At 39.2% G+C, this 17,500-nt stretch overlaps 1 protein-coding gene and 1 long non-coding RNA gene across 2 annotated transcripts in view; one reads left to right on the top strand and one right to left on the bottom strand.

Moving 5' to 3' along the window:
• SEC24D (SEC24 homolog D, COPII coat complex component) overlaps positions 1–4,854 on the bottom strand; it is a 56,633-nt gene extending 51,779 nt beyond the window's left edge. The window contains exons 1-2 of the mRNA XM_082052027.1: positions 4,662–4,854; positions 1,734–1,928 (exon numbers count right to left, since the gene is read on the bottom strand). Coding sequence (XP_081908153.1) covers positions 1,734–1,884 — 151 coding nt within the window. The 5' untranslated portion in view covers positions 1,885–1,928; positions 4,662–4,854. The remainder of the gene's footprint in view (positions 1–1,733; positions 1,929–4,661) is intronic.
• A 104-nt stretch (positions 4,855–4,958) lies between these two features.
• LOC309438784 lies at positions 4,959–16,165 on the top strand. The gene is made up of 3 exons (XR_014183862.1): positions 4,959–5,271; positions 13,979–14,570; positions 15,728–16,165. It is a non-coding gene; the product is annotated as an uncharacterized lncRNA (long non-coding RNA).
• The last annotated feature ends 1,335 nt before the right edge of the window (positions 16,166–17,500 follow it).

Consider the following 17,500-nt stretch of genomic DNA (forward strand, 5'->3'; position numbering starts at 1 on the left):
CTTGTCAGCTATAGAAGCAGATATGAAAGAGAACAGATAGTAAAAAGGAAACAAATAGTAGATGGTAACTTTCCAGCAAAAGAACCCAAGAGGGACAGTGAGAAAGAAGCAAGAATGGACAAACAGACCCTGCAATTTAATTTGGTATACCGCAAATTCCCTGTCAACCGGTTATCTTTACAGGGAGAAGCAAGAGGTCCCTTTGATTTTGGAGACCATGATCAGAAAGAAAACTTGGAACAACCCTTTAAAAAAAAAAAAAAAAAAGCCTCCATATCTGTAAACCTGTAGTAAAAATGGTTCTTAATTCTGAACTGGAACAGTGACTGTGAAAAAACTATAACTTACGTAAACAGCAGTGCTGAATAAACAACTTTTCAACCTCAATTTCTTGAATTATTTTCCTTTAAATTACTCTAACATCAAAAAGATGTTTGATACTAAAACTGGTATTTTCCCCCAGTATTCTAATAAGCCAATCCCCAAAAGTAATTCTATCTTCTGCCTATGTTCAGCATTGGATTATGGTAACCCAACTCCTGCTGTCTATAAGTTTTAGAGAAACTGGGTAAACCTTCTTTTCCTATTTTCACATGCCACAAAAAATCAAAGACACACAGAATATTTTTCAAAACTCAAATATTTGGATACTTAGTTCTGTCATTACCCTCCTCCACCATCTCAAATACTAAATTTAATGTAACTTATCATGATCTGAATGTTATTTAAAAATTTAACAAATACATTTTTTTGGACACCTTAGAGAATAATTTAGACATCTTCACGGTTTTAATTAATTTTCCTCTGTGTCATCAGGTAAAATATTGAGATGGTCCCCCTTCCTGTCCCCCTGTCTTGGCTATGTCTATTAGTAGACTTACAAAGGGAAAAAGAAACCTTACTCTCTGGATATTTTCCACGGCCCAGTCCACTAGTCCAGTATGCCCACTTTGGTTTTACCAAAATTAGACCAGCATGACTTACAGCAAAACAGGCTTCAATTCTATGCTCTAATTTTTACTTTTTTTTTTTTTTAAGATTCAGCCACCATGTACTAACATTATTCTTCTTGAAAGATCTGAAGCCACACAACAGTAAATTAAAATTAACGAAAATCAATGAAGAGACAATGACAGCCATGCTTTCTGTTGGATATCAATTACATCATCTGGAGCAAATATCCCATTTGCTTGTAATTTGCTTATATCCAAGGTGCGCTTCCTCATAGAAAGTAATTGTTGCCTGAGTGGTTAGAATGTAGATTGGCTCTACTTATCATGCATTATCCAAACACATCACCCAGTAAGCAAGATTAAGTAGAACACCAACTCATACTCATTGGCAAGTTTGAACTCAAGAATTCAGTAGGACTGAGGTCCTATTGTGAAGAATATAACTCCTTTCAGAAAGTTTGCTTGCCATTAACACACATGAATTGACAAACATTTCTCTACTCCCAGAAATCGCTCCTTTTGTATTTGTCTGTATTAGGTATTACTCATAATACAGCATTAAGCACTGGTGCTTATAGCTTTCTGAATAACAGAAATTATATATGAAGTCCAGACACCCACTACCAGGCATCTTACATCATCATCTAAGCACCAACAATAATCCTGTTGCAGTAGCAGTGTAAAATTGAGCATTTTGTGCTGACACAAGTAAGAAGGAGATCCAAAATGCCTTCATAGAAAAGTAGACTCTGAAAACGCATTTTAAGCTCAACTTCATACCTGGTTGAGGTGCTGAGTATGATGAATTAGGGTCCCCATAATGCCCATAATGAAGTGAAGAACTAGGTGGTCCAAAACCTGCAGAAAAGCCTCCTATCCCTGGCTGGGATTGGGAATATGGAGGAGCTGCAACATAACCTTGTTGACTCATGATGGCAATATTCTCATTCCAAGAATTGGGTCCTTTTTAAGAATCTGCAAAAGAGAAAGTGACACCTGCTACCACTCTTCACTCTCTGTGCATTTTAAGAGGCTGTGAACTGTGTTCCTAAAAAGACAAAAGCCACAACTGATTGCAAAAAAAGCACCTGGAAGTCTGGCAAAAATAGTGGTTCTGTTTGCTTCCTTGGTTAGTTTCCCCAGTACTACTGCATACTGCATGAATTTAAACAAATCACTGAATTAATCCAAATGGGATTCACCTGTCCCAGGCCCACAGAGAGAGAAATTGTAAGTGATGGATATGTAGGTAGACAAAAACTCAAGGGAAAGCCTCAAACTGTTCCCTTTACTGGGAAAACCTAGACTTGAAAAAGACACTGTGAGTCCTGCTCCCCAAATACCAGACATCTCAGTGAACATACTGAAAAATCAGGAAAGGTTGAGTGATCAGAATATGAAACTCCTCTAAGCAAATCCTTCTCCTGTGCTAGTATGTCTGTTTTTAGAGCACGTATGGAACATGGCACCAGCTTTTAATCACACCTTCTTCATCAGCCCCATTACAAGCAAATGAGGGAAGATTCCCTGTGCTTGATGCTGGTAAAACAGAGTATAAAGTACAAGAGAGAGAGAATAAGCACTTACTATGTCTCTGGAGTCCCAAGAACACAGATCAAGCATCCTCAAAGAACTAAAGATACATGATATAAACTAAGATTTTAGATGTTAAGTGTTCCTTTGAACTAGCTTTCCCAACCATCTATACTTCATCTTCTTAGGACTGAGCCATGGACTCAGCTTTGAGTATGCAAACTGGAGTAAAGTAAATCGGGAGTTGTGCTGCAGAAGCATGCACAAAGGCATCTCGAAATTACACGCAGCACCAAGATCACAACAGGCAAATTCATGCTGCACTGGCACATGTCAGCAGAGAAAAGCTATCCCTATCAGAAAATCCATCTCTAGACTTCTCAAATTAAGCATACATTTCTGGAAAAAAAAAAAAAAAAGCAACAGTTTTACTTATCTTCCATGTCAGACAAGAAATCACTTTGAGCTGGGCCTAGCCCTCCTCATGCTTTAGTTGTACAATCCTGTAAGCCACACTCTTCATTGTGGCATAAAATTCCTCAGTTGCAGCATTAAACTGCTTCAGACAGGTAATCTTAGAGAATTAGTCTTCTATTTCTTAGTTAATAAAGTAAATGTGGGAAGAAGAAAAAAAGTTTAAACAAGAGAGGCTTCTTGCTGCCAGTCATACTTTCTTCCTTCCCCTGCTCCTATCAGAAAAGACGTGGCAGTATGAGCTTCAGTTGCTCCAAAAGACAGTAAATCAGCGCTAAATTACCTACATACTAGCATAAACACATATACCTTTTATATCTACATAAAGGAAGAAGTTTTCACTTTGAGGCAGCTGCAACAGCCAATACCTTTAGCTGTGAGAGCATCCAGGGGAAATGACTTCCTCCACAGCTTCCTCACACAAAAAAAATCTTGCCACGTCAAACTTCCCACAGACAGTATAAACACACAGAGGTTGTGCTGAAGAGGGACAGGAACCATAGGCAAAATAGTATAGATTTAATAAACACAGTCCCACATTCTGTTTAACATTGAGCATATTTAATCCCTTCATATACATATACCAACACACAATAAAACTAGTTTGGAGGCAACACCCAAAATATCAACAGAAATTGATCAGGTGGTTTCAGCAACCAGGTTCTGACAAGAGACATATAGATTCATGCTGGAAATCGCATGAGAAAGATCAGAGGATCTGCTAAACCCAGATCTTGCCCTGGTTTTGTTTACTACAAGTGTCACCACACAGAAGGATGTGAAAACTTTTTTTCCCCTGTCTCAACACTAGTTTACCTCACACCCCATAGCCTGAAGAACAACACTAACACAAACACTTTAATTTACCACTATTACAGAACAAGTAGTCATTTTTTTTTCAGAGTATTGATGAATCTATGCAATGCCCTACAGCAATGGTATCTCTATGAAGATGTAAAAATCCACTAGGTGCATATAGAAGTAGGATAACAGAATCAAAAATTGAGCACCACATTCTCAGCTAACTGAAAAACTATTAACTTTACATTTCTTCAGATACACTGTGTTTGGTAAGACATCACCTAGGGAAAGGTGCTATCCCTCCCCAAGGCATGCTATGACCTCAGCTTGGCAAATCCTCTTTGGAGTGTGTGTGTGTTCATCTACATACAATATATACACAGAATGGAATATAGCTAGATGTATTTAAAAAAAAAAAAAAAAAACAACACAGTTTGAAATAAGCTATGAAAGCATAAGCTTAAATTTACTCCAATGCAGTGAAAAACCTGCACACAGCCAATCCTTCTCCCCCGTTAACTAACAGTCTTAAACGCCTGTAACAGTGTAACAGGTCTCCCCATCCGGTCGGCCCCATGGCCCCGCTGGGCGCAGGACGCGCGTGCCAGCCCGCGGGCACAGCAGAGCGGCGGGCCGGTACCTGTGCGCTGCCCCCGCGCCGGCCGAGGGCAGCAGGTGGGCCGCAAGCTGCGCGGGTGCGATGCACACAGGTGGGATGCACAGGGCTGGGATGCGCACTGCCCCGGCTGCCGCAGGGCGCCCAAAGCCTCTGCCCTCTCCCACCGCCCCTCGGGCTGCCTCTGCCGGCGCTCCCCCGCCCGCCCCGGACCGCCGCGAAAGCGCCTGTTGCTCCCCGCGAGGGGCACGGCCGCGACGCCGCCGCCCCCCGCGGCTGCTCACCTGGGCAGTGCCCGCCGCACCTGCAGGGCAGCGGCCGGAGTTGCCCCGCGGGCTGTGGCGCCGGCCCGGCTGTGACGTTGGGACCGTTACCTGGGGCCGCGCGCAGCCCCCCGCCCGCTCGCGCGCGCCGCCGCTCGGGAACACGCGCTCGCCCAACTGCCACGTCTAAGCCTGCCCGCGCGCCACCGCCTCTCGCTCCCCCTCCCGGGCCGGGAGCGCGCCCAGCCCCGTGGCAGCGCATGCGCAGTGCGCGCAGTGACGCCGTGCCCGCACCAGCCGCCGCGGGGGAGGGGAGCGGGGACGGCGCCTGGAGCCTCCGCCGGCCGGGCAGGGAGGTGGCGGCTCCCGGGCCCGCGTTGTTGGTAAGCCTGAGTCTTCCCGAGCCGTTTTGGTTTTGGGCACCGGCGGCCAGCGGGTGCAAAGCCGGCTCATTGCAACCAAAGAGAAGAGCCGCGCTGGCGGCGGTGCCCGCTGAGCGCCCCCGAGAGCGGGTTCGGGACGGGAAACGGCTCAGAAAACAGCTCGGGGCACGGACTGCAGACTGACGTGGCTTCCCAAATAGAAACACAGCGAGTAACCCGATTAGATCGGCTAGAAACCCACACGCACGGTACCTACCGCTTATAAATGTTATTATCAATTCATTTTCCCTTCTATGCTGGGGATGAAATTCCTCTTCAAACATAGAAGTGCCCTAAAAATACGATACTTTTCTCATATGTACCTTAACACCCATTTTTATCTGTGGCTATATATGTATGTAAAATTATGCCACCTGAATGTGTAGAGTGAAATACAATACAGGTACAACCTGTCTGCATACTCCGGGTTTAGTTACTGTTCAAGTACATTTAAAAATCCTGCCTTGGTTACTGGATAGAGTCAATGTTTTTCTAATTAACAAAGAAGAAACACAGGAGTAACATGAGAAAGATGTATTGGTAAAGTGACTGTTCTTCACAGTCAAAAAAACCCATTTCCTGTGATATTAAAGTAAAAAATAATAATAATAATTAAAAAAAAATGTGGCAGAGGATTAGTGGGGAAAAAAAGTTATCATTCAGTTAAAGACTGCATCGTAACTTTTATGCATTTGGAATTCAGGCTTCACAAGCGTTCTTATCCCTTGAGTGTTCTACAACCTTAAAAAAAACCTTTGAAAGTAGTAAACAGTTCTAAATGGTGCTAAATCTCAGTAACTGCTGCCTCAGACGAGATTGTCAAAAGCCTTCATTACTACACAAAATAATTCTGAAAAAAATCCCAGTGCCTTTGAAATAGATGTAAAGTTGAAGGTACACAGGGGTGTCCTTTACATGAAAGACTTGCAAGAAGGCTCAAGCAAGCAAACCAAAGTGGGCAAGAACAAGTCTTGACCTGTCTTCACATATCCAGGGCTGGATTGAACACCAAGTAATATAAGCTGCTTTTCTACGTCTTATTGGAACCGATGCTGTTGGATATGTCGGAGCAAAATAAACATACAATTACCTTCAGTTAGGCACACTAATTTTGAAATACCTTGCCACTGAAGAAAATAATGGCTTGAAGTTTGGACATTCCCTATTTTGTGTGGAGACAGGGGGGGTCACTGTCCCACCAGTCCTGTTGTGTCTGGCTGGTAGCTATTAACAGTAAGCAGCTGTGGATAATTCAGCACTGAGGAACCATGCACTTACTTGGCCACTGAATACTTACTATCAGATTTCTTCTCCCTGAAATCAGCTCTAGTGAAACTGAGAGATGAGATCAGCAGAAGATAGCACGGAGAAGCTGTGAGGGTGCCAGTTCTTCCTCTGTTTCAGAAACGCTCTGGAAATGGATCAGGCTGCCTCTTTTTTGTGGATGCAGCTTTGCTTCCATTGTCCTTTAGCCTGGCACACAGAGGAAGAGCACACAGCATGTCATGGTCCAGGATGTTTTGAAGCTACAAGTAGTATTTATCTACAGTTTCTGCCTATAACATTAAAAGTAATTTAAGGGTCTCCATTTCAGAAATGTGGAAACATCATTAAAGATTTAAGTGCATTCCTGGTCTGGAAAGGAGTTTCATAAAAATGAGACTGCAGGATTGCTAAGGTGTTCTCATTTTAATTATATAATTTTAATTAATAAAAATCTGACCATCAGGCTGGCTTCTTCTCTATCACCATCAATAATGAAGATCTTGTAGGTTAAATTACCTTTCTTAACAATCAGTTTATCCACAAGTTGCACCCATGCAGTGCTGCTGGAAACTAATGTGATTTCATGTATTTCAGACCTAATCTGGAGTTAGTACTGGTGAAGTAAATGGAATAATTTGTCTAAATCTATATGCTTTTTTCATCTGTATTAAAAAATAGCAAATCTCCTGCCTCTACAATCTCACTTTTCAAGTTCTCATTAGATTTTTTTCTATTAGTTCTGAAACAAAGAAAACAAATACTTCTCCATCAGCTTGGGTGGTTATTGGTTATGGAACCAATACAGGGTTTGTTAAAGGCTAATTCAAATCTTTCAGAGACCAATATTCATTTAAAAAATTATTATTTTTATCATTTGGGATTGATCTGTTCCCTGAAGTTACTGCTGGAGTCCCTTCATGGAAAACTGTGCAGAATTCTTGTCTGTGTCTCATAGCACATTGCATTAAAACAATGTGTGCTTCAAGGAAACCTAAATCCTAACCTAACCTTTTCATTTAGAGGATGTCCTTAAAATAAAGCCTCAGCACAAGCTCCCAGGAAGAATCGGAACACCACAATGATGCATTTGAGATACGGACGTGTCTTTCTCACTATGATAGGTCTAGTACAGCTTTTGTAACAGTTAATGTTGATTGTGTTAACACAAAGCTGTGATAAGGCAAATATTAACACTTCAGTGCTGTATGGATTTTTTAAAAATCTATATATATTCTAAACCATTTTCTGGGGGAAGACATGGGCAATATTTAGTACATTCATTAAATAAAAGACTTTCATCACAAGGAATAGTTCAGAAAACTCCAAAGATTCTACATTTTAAAAGACTTTTTTTGTGGACACTTTTTTTCTCTGTTTAATGTGTGTGTCCTGCAGACAAAGCCACAGGTTTGCTTTCACACAACATCAGAAGGGTCCTTAAAGCTGTTTACATAAAAAGATTATTTTCTTTTCCTGTCTTGCTTACATATAATCACTAAAGTATTCTTCTACTGTCTAGTTAAGATCTATGGAACACAGTTTACAATTCAGTGTAAAGCGCTTTGCAAGCAAAATGCAAATTAATATTTATAAAAGTTGTATTTGTTTAAAATGAAAGCAAATACCTTGGTAAAAAAGAAGCAATCAAATTTGGAATGGATTATGCTTTTCCTGAAAAAAATAGGGTGACTGTGAGGTCAGATTAAAAAATGCTACGTGAAGAAAAAGGAAAGATGTAATATTTCAAGAAACAGAACATCACTGTAAGGAGAAACACATCAGTGTTGTGACTCACACTTCTAATATAAAAACTAAGCACAATAGAAACGTAAATAGGGGTACAACAGAAGTGAATACTGGCATTTTGATTAAACAATCTTGATGGCAATTAGAAAATATTGGAGTTCACCCTTTAAACACTGCCCTATATAAAATGAAAACACAGAGAGCAAAGATTTCTCAGAAGATAAGACTGATGTAGCTGCTGTTATTCAGGGAAAATATTACTAATACAGTAATGTTAAAATCCTGTAACTGGTGGTAATAGAAACTTCCTATAGTGACCATCCTCTGTCACGAAGTCCTGTTTCAGCTCAAGCACAGGGACACAATGGAGGAAGATTTAATTCCTTACTTTTATAAATTTTTTTTAATTTTTATTTTTCAAGAGCAGACACTAATTAAGCAGGTAGGGAGTCAGAGCACCCAGAACCAAAATCAGGCCTGGCCAGCCAGGTGGACCACTGGGACACATTTAGGGATTGTGGAGCACATGGATCCTGCAAGTGATTCTCTTTTCCCTCCTGCCAAGTACTGACCTCCCACTCCACAGTGCTGGTAAAGGCTGTTCTACCTCTCAGGCTGCTTCCATCACACCATACACAAAGAGATCCTGACATTAAAAGAGAACCGTGCATTCAAGTTTCCAAAATATTTTTAGATGAGCAGGAGTGTAAATCCAAATCCAACTAATAAACTTACAGTCTGTCTGAATTCATCTGCAAATTAATTTAGACCCAATATTACTCTCCATTGCCTGCTGTAAACTGAGCAATTTTGTTGCACTTGTACAGTTGCTGACAGCTTTTGAACAGCTGCATTTTTCCACCCTAGAAAGGGTTGCATTTTGTTGTACCCTGCAGAGGAGAGGAAGGACTGGGAGTGCATCCCTCCCTCCCTGCCCCAATCCCTTTGAACATCACTGGCAACTGGTACGTCCCCAATGACAGAACCTTTTGTCTTCATCCTGCCTAACTCCCCCAAACAGAGCACCACAAGAGGACATTCATAGCCTACCTTGGAGAGTGTTGGTAAAGTTTACTGGCATATTTGCAAAACAAAAATTTATATTTACAAAAGAAAAATGATATGCAAGTGAAATAGTATTTCATCTTATTATTTGCCTAGGAGAGACTTGGTTTTGTGAAAGGGCACTTGCCTTAAAGCCAAGCTCCTGATTTCTTGTTAACATCACTTCTTTTGCTGAAACTCAGTAAAACAGAAATTATTATAAAATGCTCTATGTTCCACATGCGATAAGTTCTATGCAAGTCACACATTACAGAAGCAAAGTTGCCTTAGAAAACTGTAGCTACTTTCTTTAAAAAAGACTTTCTGGGTAGATCAAGCCTCTGGATTTTTCAGTATCTGCAAACTGTGAGGCTCCTCTGCCTGCTCTCACTGGTTGTTGCTATTTTGGTTTTCTAATGAAATCAACATTCTGGCAACTTGATCTGGAACATTTACAGGAGATAGATAGAGTGTTCTGAGAAAACCGCTGTGATGTTTCAGTTGGGGAATTTCATTATCTTTTTAAAATTAATTTAGTACTAAGATGCACGAGAGGGGAAGATTGCACTACCAGTTCTTGAAATACCCAAGACTTGATTAGCCTGTCATAATTGCTACAAAACAAAGTGTAGCATAAAAACAAAGATGAGAACTTCTCATTATAATCTGATGAATAATGTACAATATACAAAGCACTGTGAATAAACATTAAGCCATCAGACTAAGAAAGGACAGCAGAAAGTTATGTGATCCTTTCCATACTTGCTTGCTTGCTTCCTGAATGTATGGAATTTCTCAAACTTAAATATATTTCACTTTTCCATTCAAAAGCATCTGAAGTAGCTTTACTCTCATTGTCTTCCATTTTACATTTCCTGTTCATGTATAAAATTTCTGATGTGTTGTGGAGTCTTGCTATAGATAAGTACTCCAATAAGCTTACTATCATTAAAAAAAAAAAGTAGCGTTGAATAAGAAGTAGGAAACTCTTAACAGCAAACTAGCTATTTGACTGGTTTGCTCAGCTTTGGAAAACATAGGATGGATTTACAGTCTGTTTTTTTCCATTCGTCCATTTAATAACGCAGTTGCATTTCAGCCTGTTCTAGTGACCATTCAACACTGAGTCCTACTGTTAGTAAGTCATATTTGTTCCATATAATAGATTGTGTACTGCACCTCATATGATATTCTTTCCTTTCTCTGATCAGTTGATATTGCAAGCAGAATAAGTTTCCTATTTGTTAGTCTTGACAAATACTCATAACTATTGAATGAATCTGTTACATAAGAAAACCAGCTCTTCAAAATCACTAAGAAATTATGTAAGATGCAAATACTTTTATGTTTATTCACACTCACATTCACTGTGCTTCTGCTTTACACCACCATTAATGTGGGAGTAAAAAAATCTACCTGAGTGTGGAAAAATCATAGAGGTACTACATAGCAGTAAAGCATTTCTGTCATTTGTAAAAATATAAGTATTGATTACAAACTATTTTTCAAAATACTGGTTTTGCACTATTTGGATACCTTTAGTATCAACTGTTTGATGCCTTCTCCATCATCAACAAAAACAAGCATCAGACTTAAATCAAAGAAAATCAGATTTTTTTTTTAAATGTCACATTATTTCTACATGATGGATGCAGCAAAGGGGTAGGAGATGCAGCTGGCATGAAGAAAAACCACAAAGGATAGGAGCAAAATTCTACATCACACTTGATGTCACAGGATGTGTACTCGGTTTGCTTTGTGGAGGCACAAAACCCACTTGTTCAGGATTTGCGGACACTGGCGGATCCATGCCAACACCAGCTAGGCAGCAGATGATCACCAAGAGCAGAAGCCGGCCTGTACCAAAGACAGAGGAGCTGAGAGGCCTGGAACTGCATTCCTGACAAGAATATGCAGCACAACAGGAAAGGATGTAGGATCAGCAGGGGTTAAACATCAAGGTGTTTTTGGAGGGCAGATTTTTCTACTATAATCTGCTCCATTTGGAAAGCAATTAGTTATGGAAGCAGAGAGCTGGAATTCTTGTTCCTATAGCCAAGGAAACAGACATTTGGTTTGCTTTATAATTTATTGCAGTTGTTTGCATGGGAGGTGAGATTTCATGCAGGGAGGTCCTTGCTGTATCATCTTTGTTGTTACTGTTTCTCTGGTAAAAATCTAAACAGAACCATCCAGATGTGAAGAGCCAGCAATACTGTTAGACAGATGTAACTTGATGCCGTAGCAGCTCTATGCACCGTCCTTTTGCTAAATGATGTAGTTCGAACCACCAACATCAGACTCACTGGGGAAGTCACTGAGCAAAATACTTCACTATATTTGTAAAGTGAATGGTAGAAACTGCTTTACAGCTTATTTTGTTGTACAGAGGAAAAGAGGGAAGAACAGGGTACTATGGGTGCATTCCAACTATCAAACTACAAACCAAGATTTTCAGCACTTCAAGCAGATTTCTCAAGGTTACACTGTGCTTTATTTGCCATTCTTGAAGTTGGGAAAAAATAATAAAACAGGACTAGTTCTAAAATTCCAACCCATCACACAGTATCTAGCCTAATAATCCACATTAGGGATTAAATTTTGAAGCCTTTACCTTTACTGGTGAGGAACTGCTCATGCCTCTTACAAGTGTGGGCAGAGCTTTCCTGTCTGCCCTTGGAGGTAGCTAATAATTATAGATGACTTGTCTTTTTTATTTCTTTTCACTAAGAACTTGGTATTACTGTTTTATAGTACCTTTACCACTCCATGTCTGCTTTCAGTCAGCAAACCCTCTTTAGATTGCAGCACACTGCAGAGTTCCTCATGCAATCAAAACATCTGGATTATATTAATTTCTGTTGTAGGACAAGAGAAATTAGAGGGGAAAAAATGAAGAACAATCAGGTTTAATGAATGTTGGCTGGAGCCACGCACTTGAACCTTCCATCGATATATTTCACTTGCTTTGTCTGTCATTTTATACCTTTTTGTAAATTCAATCCTTTCCATGTGGCTGTTTCTTGTTGCTTCTGAAGTCAGGAGAACAAAAACCCGGGGTAGGAATTAAGCATATATGTATTTTTCTGCTTCTGTAAGGTTTCAGGAAAATGATGTTTAGCTTTGCCATTACTGAATTGTAGTACTATGACACAAGGAATGTTATTAGGCAACGATTTGCAATAATAACATATCCTACATTGCCGCACATTACCCAGTTTGCAGAAGCTACTTTGTAAAAAAAACCCTAATTTGAAGGAATATATTCAAATAAGCCATTTTCACTTCATTTGTAAGAGACTGTATGTTATGTCTTCTTAAGAGCATGGCTCTTATTATACCTTTTGTTCCATTAAACTAGCCATACATTTACAAGTGTGGTGTTTTCTTCCAAGTAATTAACAAAGAAACAAACAAAAGCACTGTTGTTTGTTTGTTTGTTGGGGGTTTTTTGTCTTTCTTTTTTCTTTTTTTTCTCCCTGCTGGTTCTCTCATTTGGCTAAAATCACATTCTACACTAAATTGGGTAGCTTATAAAGTTGTTGACACAGATTAGATAGTTAGAATCTACTAGAAAGCTGTTAAATAGGCATTTTTGGGGAACTAGCTTATGTTAATTTTATGTGAAAAAAATTGGATAGGAAAAAAATGAAATGCCTAAAAAGGAGGAAATCAGACCATCTGGGTATTTACAGCAGTAAAATGCTGCTCATAACTTAGAGATCATGACATCCCCTTTCCCTCTCTCTTTTCCTCATTACCAACGGATGGGTGGAAAGGTTTTCATTATTAAAAAAATCCACAGGTACAGTATACTATTGTAGGAAACTTTAGGTGAAATGACAGCTTTTCTTTCCTTGCTGAATGAAATACGAACATATGTCTTATTTATTCTCATGTTTGTGGAATGTCTTCTGAACTCAGCTACTGAACAACTTGATTTGAATTTGATTTTATATAAATCCACTTATAGTAAAACTGTTCGGAATCCTTATGGTTATTACAATGAGAAATGAAAATACATGGACAAATGACAGTAGAAGAGGCAAACGAAATTAAGAAGTAGTCACCAAGACCACACGGAGCTTTAAAGGAATTCAAGGCTGAAATAGCTGACTCTTACATAAAACTGTTACCTGAGATTAGAGAGGGTCATTTTTTAACAGAAGTGTTCCAACAGAGATTCAGAAAACAACAAGCCTGTCAGCCCAGTATCTATACAAAATAAATAGGTGGAAGCTATAATATGGAACAGTGGACATCTGGATAAATATGATTTATCTGGGAAGACTTAAAAAGGTTTTCATAAAAGGAAGCCCTGCTTCACAAACATAAGATAGTCCTTTGAGGGGATCAAAAAACATGTGGATAAGGGTGTTCTGATTGATCTTGGATTTACAAAAGGCTTTCAACAAATTCTTTCACCAAAGGCTTTTAAGAAAACTAAGCAGCCATACCATAATGTGGCTTAGAAGTATAAGGTGATACACACAGGGAAAAAAAAACCCAACACATTAATTCACGTATAAAAAAATGAGCTTTGAAGTTACTATCATCAGAGAAGATTTTAAGATTTTGAAATATAGTTCTAAGAAAACAAACTCAGCAGCATCTGAAAATGAAAATCGGGTGTTAGCAATGTTTGGGTTAGCAACTACAGAACAAAATAGGTGATATTATAATATTATCATATAAATCCCAACTTTTTAGTTGGAAGACTGTGGCATTCCAGGCCCCCACCTCAAAAAGGATATAGAACTATAGAGGATGTAGAGAAAGGCAACAAGGATAATGAAAGCTATGAGACAGCTGACGTATAAAGAATGACTAATTATTCTTTTCTTCTTCCCTTGAAAATAGATGACTAAGATGGATATAGAAGAGGTATAAGTACATGGAAAGCGTGGCTGGGAATTGCTTGGTCACAGTTTCCTCCGATGCAAGAAGCAGGAGACAGCAAATGGAATGCTAGGATCCAGAAGAAAAGGTGGTTCTTTGTGTCACAGTGTAGTTAGGGATGACTTCCTACAATAAGCTATAGACACTAAAAACTCTGTGGGCTCAAGAGGAAACCACATGGGAAAGTTAATGGAAGAGAAATTCATGACAAAGTACACAGGAACTGCATCCAGCTGAGGAATATTGGAGTGGAAGTCACGGGGGGCCACCTGAGGAAAGTAGTGGACATCTTCTTTTTTTCCTAAGCAACCATTTTTCCCCCCCATCAAACACAACATTTTAGGGTAGACGGCCTCATTTTGGTCTGAGTATGGCAATTCTTAGTTTATCACAGCTCATCAAGGCTAATGTACTAGATTTTTTGACTGGCAGTTCTTGAAAGCAGATGAGGAGGTGGGAGTTTGACCTGGATTTTTTTTTAATACAAATCTCATCACAGAAGATCAGATTCAAGCCAAAGCTTCACCTGTATTTGGGCACAGATGGATATTTGGTAAGTTCTGGCATTTGTCATTTGCTGAGTTTATAAAGTTATTTTTTGTGACACATGTTTATCAGTTGTTGCCTAGAATTGGATCTGTAGGTTTTAGTGAAATGAAGGAGATGGTGGCAGTGGTTAAGTGGCTGTGGTTGCCATTAGCTTTAAATTTTTTAGTGGTCTTGAAAAATTATCTCAGAATTACTGCAATTTATTAATGCTATAGAGACCATTTAGAGACCAAAATGTCATAAACTCCATGAATGACTCCACTTTTATCTTGATGTCCAGATTCTGACCAGCATTTAGAAATCCCAAAGGATGCAGAGAATGTACAAGATAAGACTAGCATTAAAAAGCAAGATATGCTGAGGCATAAGCATTTAAGTCACATATGGCAAATGGGAGTTGTTAATGCCTATGGAGCATTATTAGTTAAAGATTAGGACATAGGAAGCTTTGGATCTCTCCATGATGGGAGTAGTTTAGTTACAGACTTCAAATGTTTTTCTTACTGAGGGGCAAGCAACAAATTCTCTCTAAGAAAAAACCCAGCAATTTGTCTGGAATTGTTGTTCCAAAAGACCTTCAACACACTGACTAGAAAAAGGTTATCTTTCCTGCCTTTGTTCTCCTGTCAGGACCACAATTCCTGCCAGTTCAAGCAGAGTCCTACGTCAGTTTAAATACATCAGGTTTAAATGTCCTCAAAGCTTTGTCATTATACTGGCTTAGTGTTAGTTTAAGTTTTGGTTTTTTTTTAAATATTACATTATTTTCATAGCTTGTTCTGGAGTAATTAGTACTACACAATAGATACACAAACTCAGAGGAAAAAAAAGCATTTTTCCTTGGAGAGCAGAGATGTTACAGCACCAATGATGTTCTCTGTTGTTGCCATTACCTCCACAAGATGATTTAACTTCTAGAGCACCATGTAGATTTCACAGATCAGAAGCCAGTAGAATATTAAGCAAACACTAAAGCATTCAAATTTAAGGATCCAAAAAACTAGCTCACAATGTTGTAGACAACTATTAATTTTGCATTTAAGATATATTTCTCTAACGTTTTACATGGTGATTTTAGCCAAAACCATTGGCATGATTTTGCTGTCTTTTGCTGTGACACAATCAAATCTAAAGTGCTTTTCTCTGCTTTTTTTCCTTTAGAATGTCAAATAGATGGTGGAGCATTAACTTCAAGGAACACCAACTACTGATACTTCAGCAGTTGTATGAAGACATTTCATCTATGTCATACAACAAAATCAAACAGATCCTGGTCTTCTGACTGGTTATTTTTTTCAGCTGAGCAAGGATTAATCAAGATTGTTCTGGTTTATGATTTTACACAGTTCTGTTATATGGTCGAAGGAGTTAAAACATCTACATCTAGTACAAATTCTCATCAAATAAATGACCATCCAAATGCAGAGGCGTTTTTCCCTATTTTCATTCTTTCCACAGTAAGCATATGAAGTTCAGAAACAGGGATCAGATTTGATTATAACTTTTTACCAAAATTGTAAAAGAGAGCTAAATACAAGCTCTAAACACCCTAACAGTAATTCAACTTCTAAATTTCATCAAACATTTGTAACATTTGAAGGGCTGATACATTATGTGAGTTATTTTCCTTAAATAAAGTGTTTAGTTTTGCCTTGGCCAGAGTGCCACGGAGCACTTTTTTGCAGCTGTATACTTAAGGATGTTACTGTCATAAGAGTATCTATAAAAATTTTCATCATTAGGCAAAAGGGGGAGAATTTTGTCTAAATCAAGATTCTTCCTAGGGAAAGACTGCCTGCTATAGCAACAATTCAATATTGCGCAAGATAATAAGAAGCAGCCAGCTCGAACTGAGTTATTTTAAATGAGGTTTTTTTCTACTGAGGTTGACTAGCAAAGTTCCTTTAAAGACTACAGCTTCTCTGATAGTGTTTACCTTAAGTTTTAACTATATGCCAAGCTGTGCTTGTTTTGTTTCTCCAGAGCCTTTGACTTGTAGTCAATAAAGCAAGCACTCTTCCTTCCATCAAATCCTGATATTTAGAGAGTGACCTTTTCCTCTGATTAGGGAGCTGATCTCCACCCAGTCTTTGGGTTAACTTAGTGCCTTCAGAGGCCTCATGAAGGGCTCAAGTGCCTAAAAAGCTTGACTACTTTTTCCAGCCATAATATTTAACAGAAGATCTTATCTCTATCTTGATATTTTGCCTAACGGTCTTTAAAGAACATTGCTGTACTGTAAAGAAGCATCATGCCGGGGATACTGAACTGACAGACCCACAGGCTTAAGTTAAAAGCCTCAACAGTTCCCAGCTGCTTAGATGCAAAGTCATGTAATACAAATGCTGAGCGCTTCCTGTTGCCCTGACATCTCTGAAAAACTGAAAACACTTCGTACAAGGACCTTGTTGGAATTCAGGCTGTAGAAATCTGACATGAACCCCCAGCAATCTGTGTCTCAAAGCAAGAAGTGCTTCAGAAACTAGTCTAGCCATTAAAGATGTTTCTGCCCACTTGCTCAACACTCCCTTAGAACCAGCTTAATTCAGAATGCAACATGATTTAAGCCAAACTAACTGACTCTGCTGAGGCGAGTAGAAGCATTTACACTGTCAGTTGTTAACACTTCATGCCTTGCTGAAGAACAGTCGCCTTTTAAAACACTCCAACTACACCTGCAGGAGCTCAGCTATTTACAGTCTGCGTTACCCCAAGTCAGCAACGGGGAACAGAATAGAACTCAGGTCTTGTAAGGCTAATTAACTTCTCACTGAAACTGATGCCGATAGTGAGGTTCCCCTTTATTAACATAGTGCTAATCATCTGTTGATAGCATCACAACAAAGATCTGATGCTTTATTCCACTAATCCCCTTTCCTCTGGTGGGAAAGGCAACAGGCTGCATAAGAACAGGTATTATTAGGGTCCAATAAT

The sequence above is a fragment of the Streptopelia decaocto genome (genome assembly GCF_964273445.1).
Source record: "Streptopelia decaocto genome assembly, chromosome: 4".
NCBI classification, from domain to species: Eukaryota; Metazoa; Chordata; class Aves; order Columbiformes; family Columbidae; genus Streptopelia; species Streptopelia decaocto.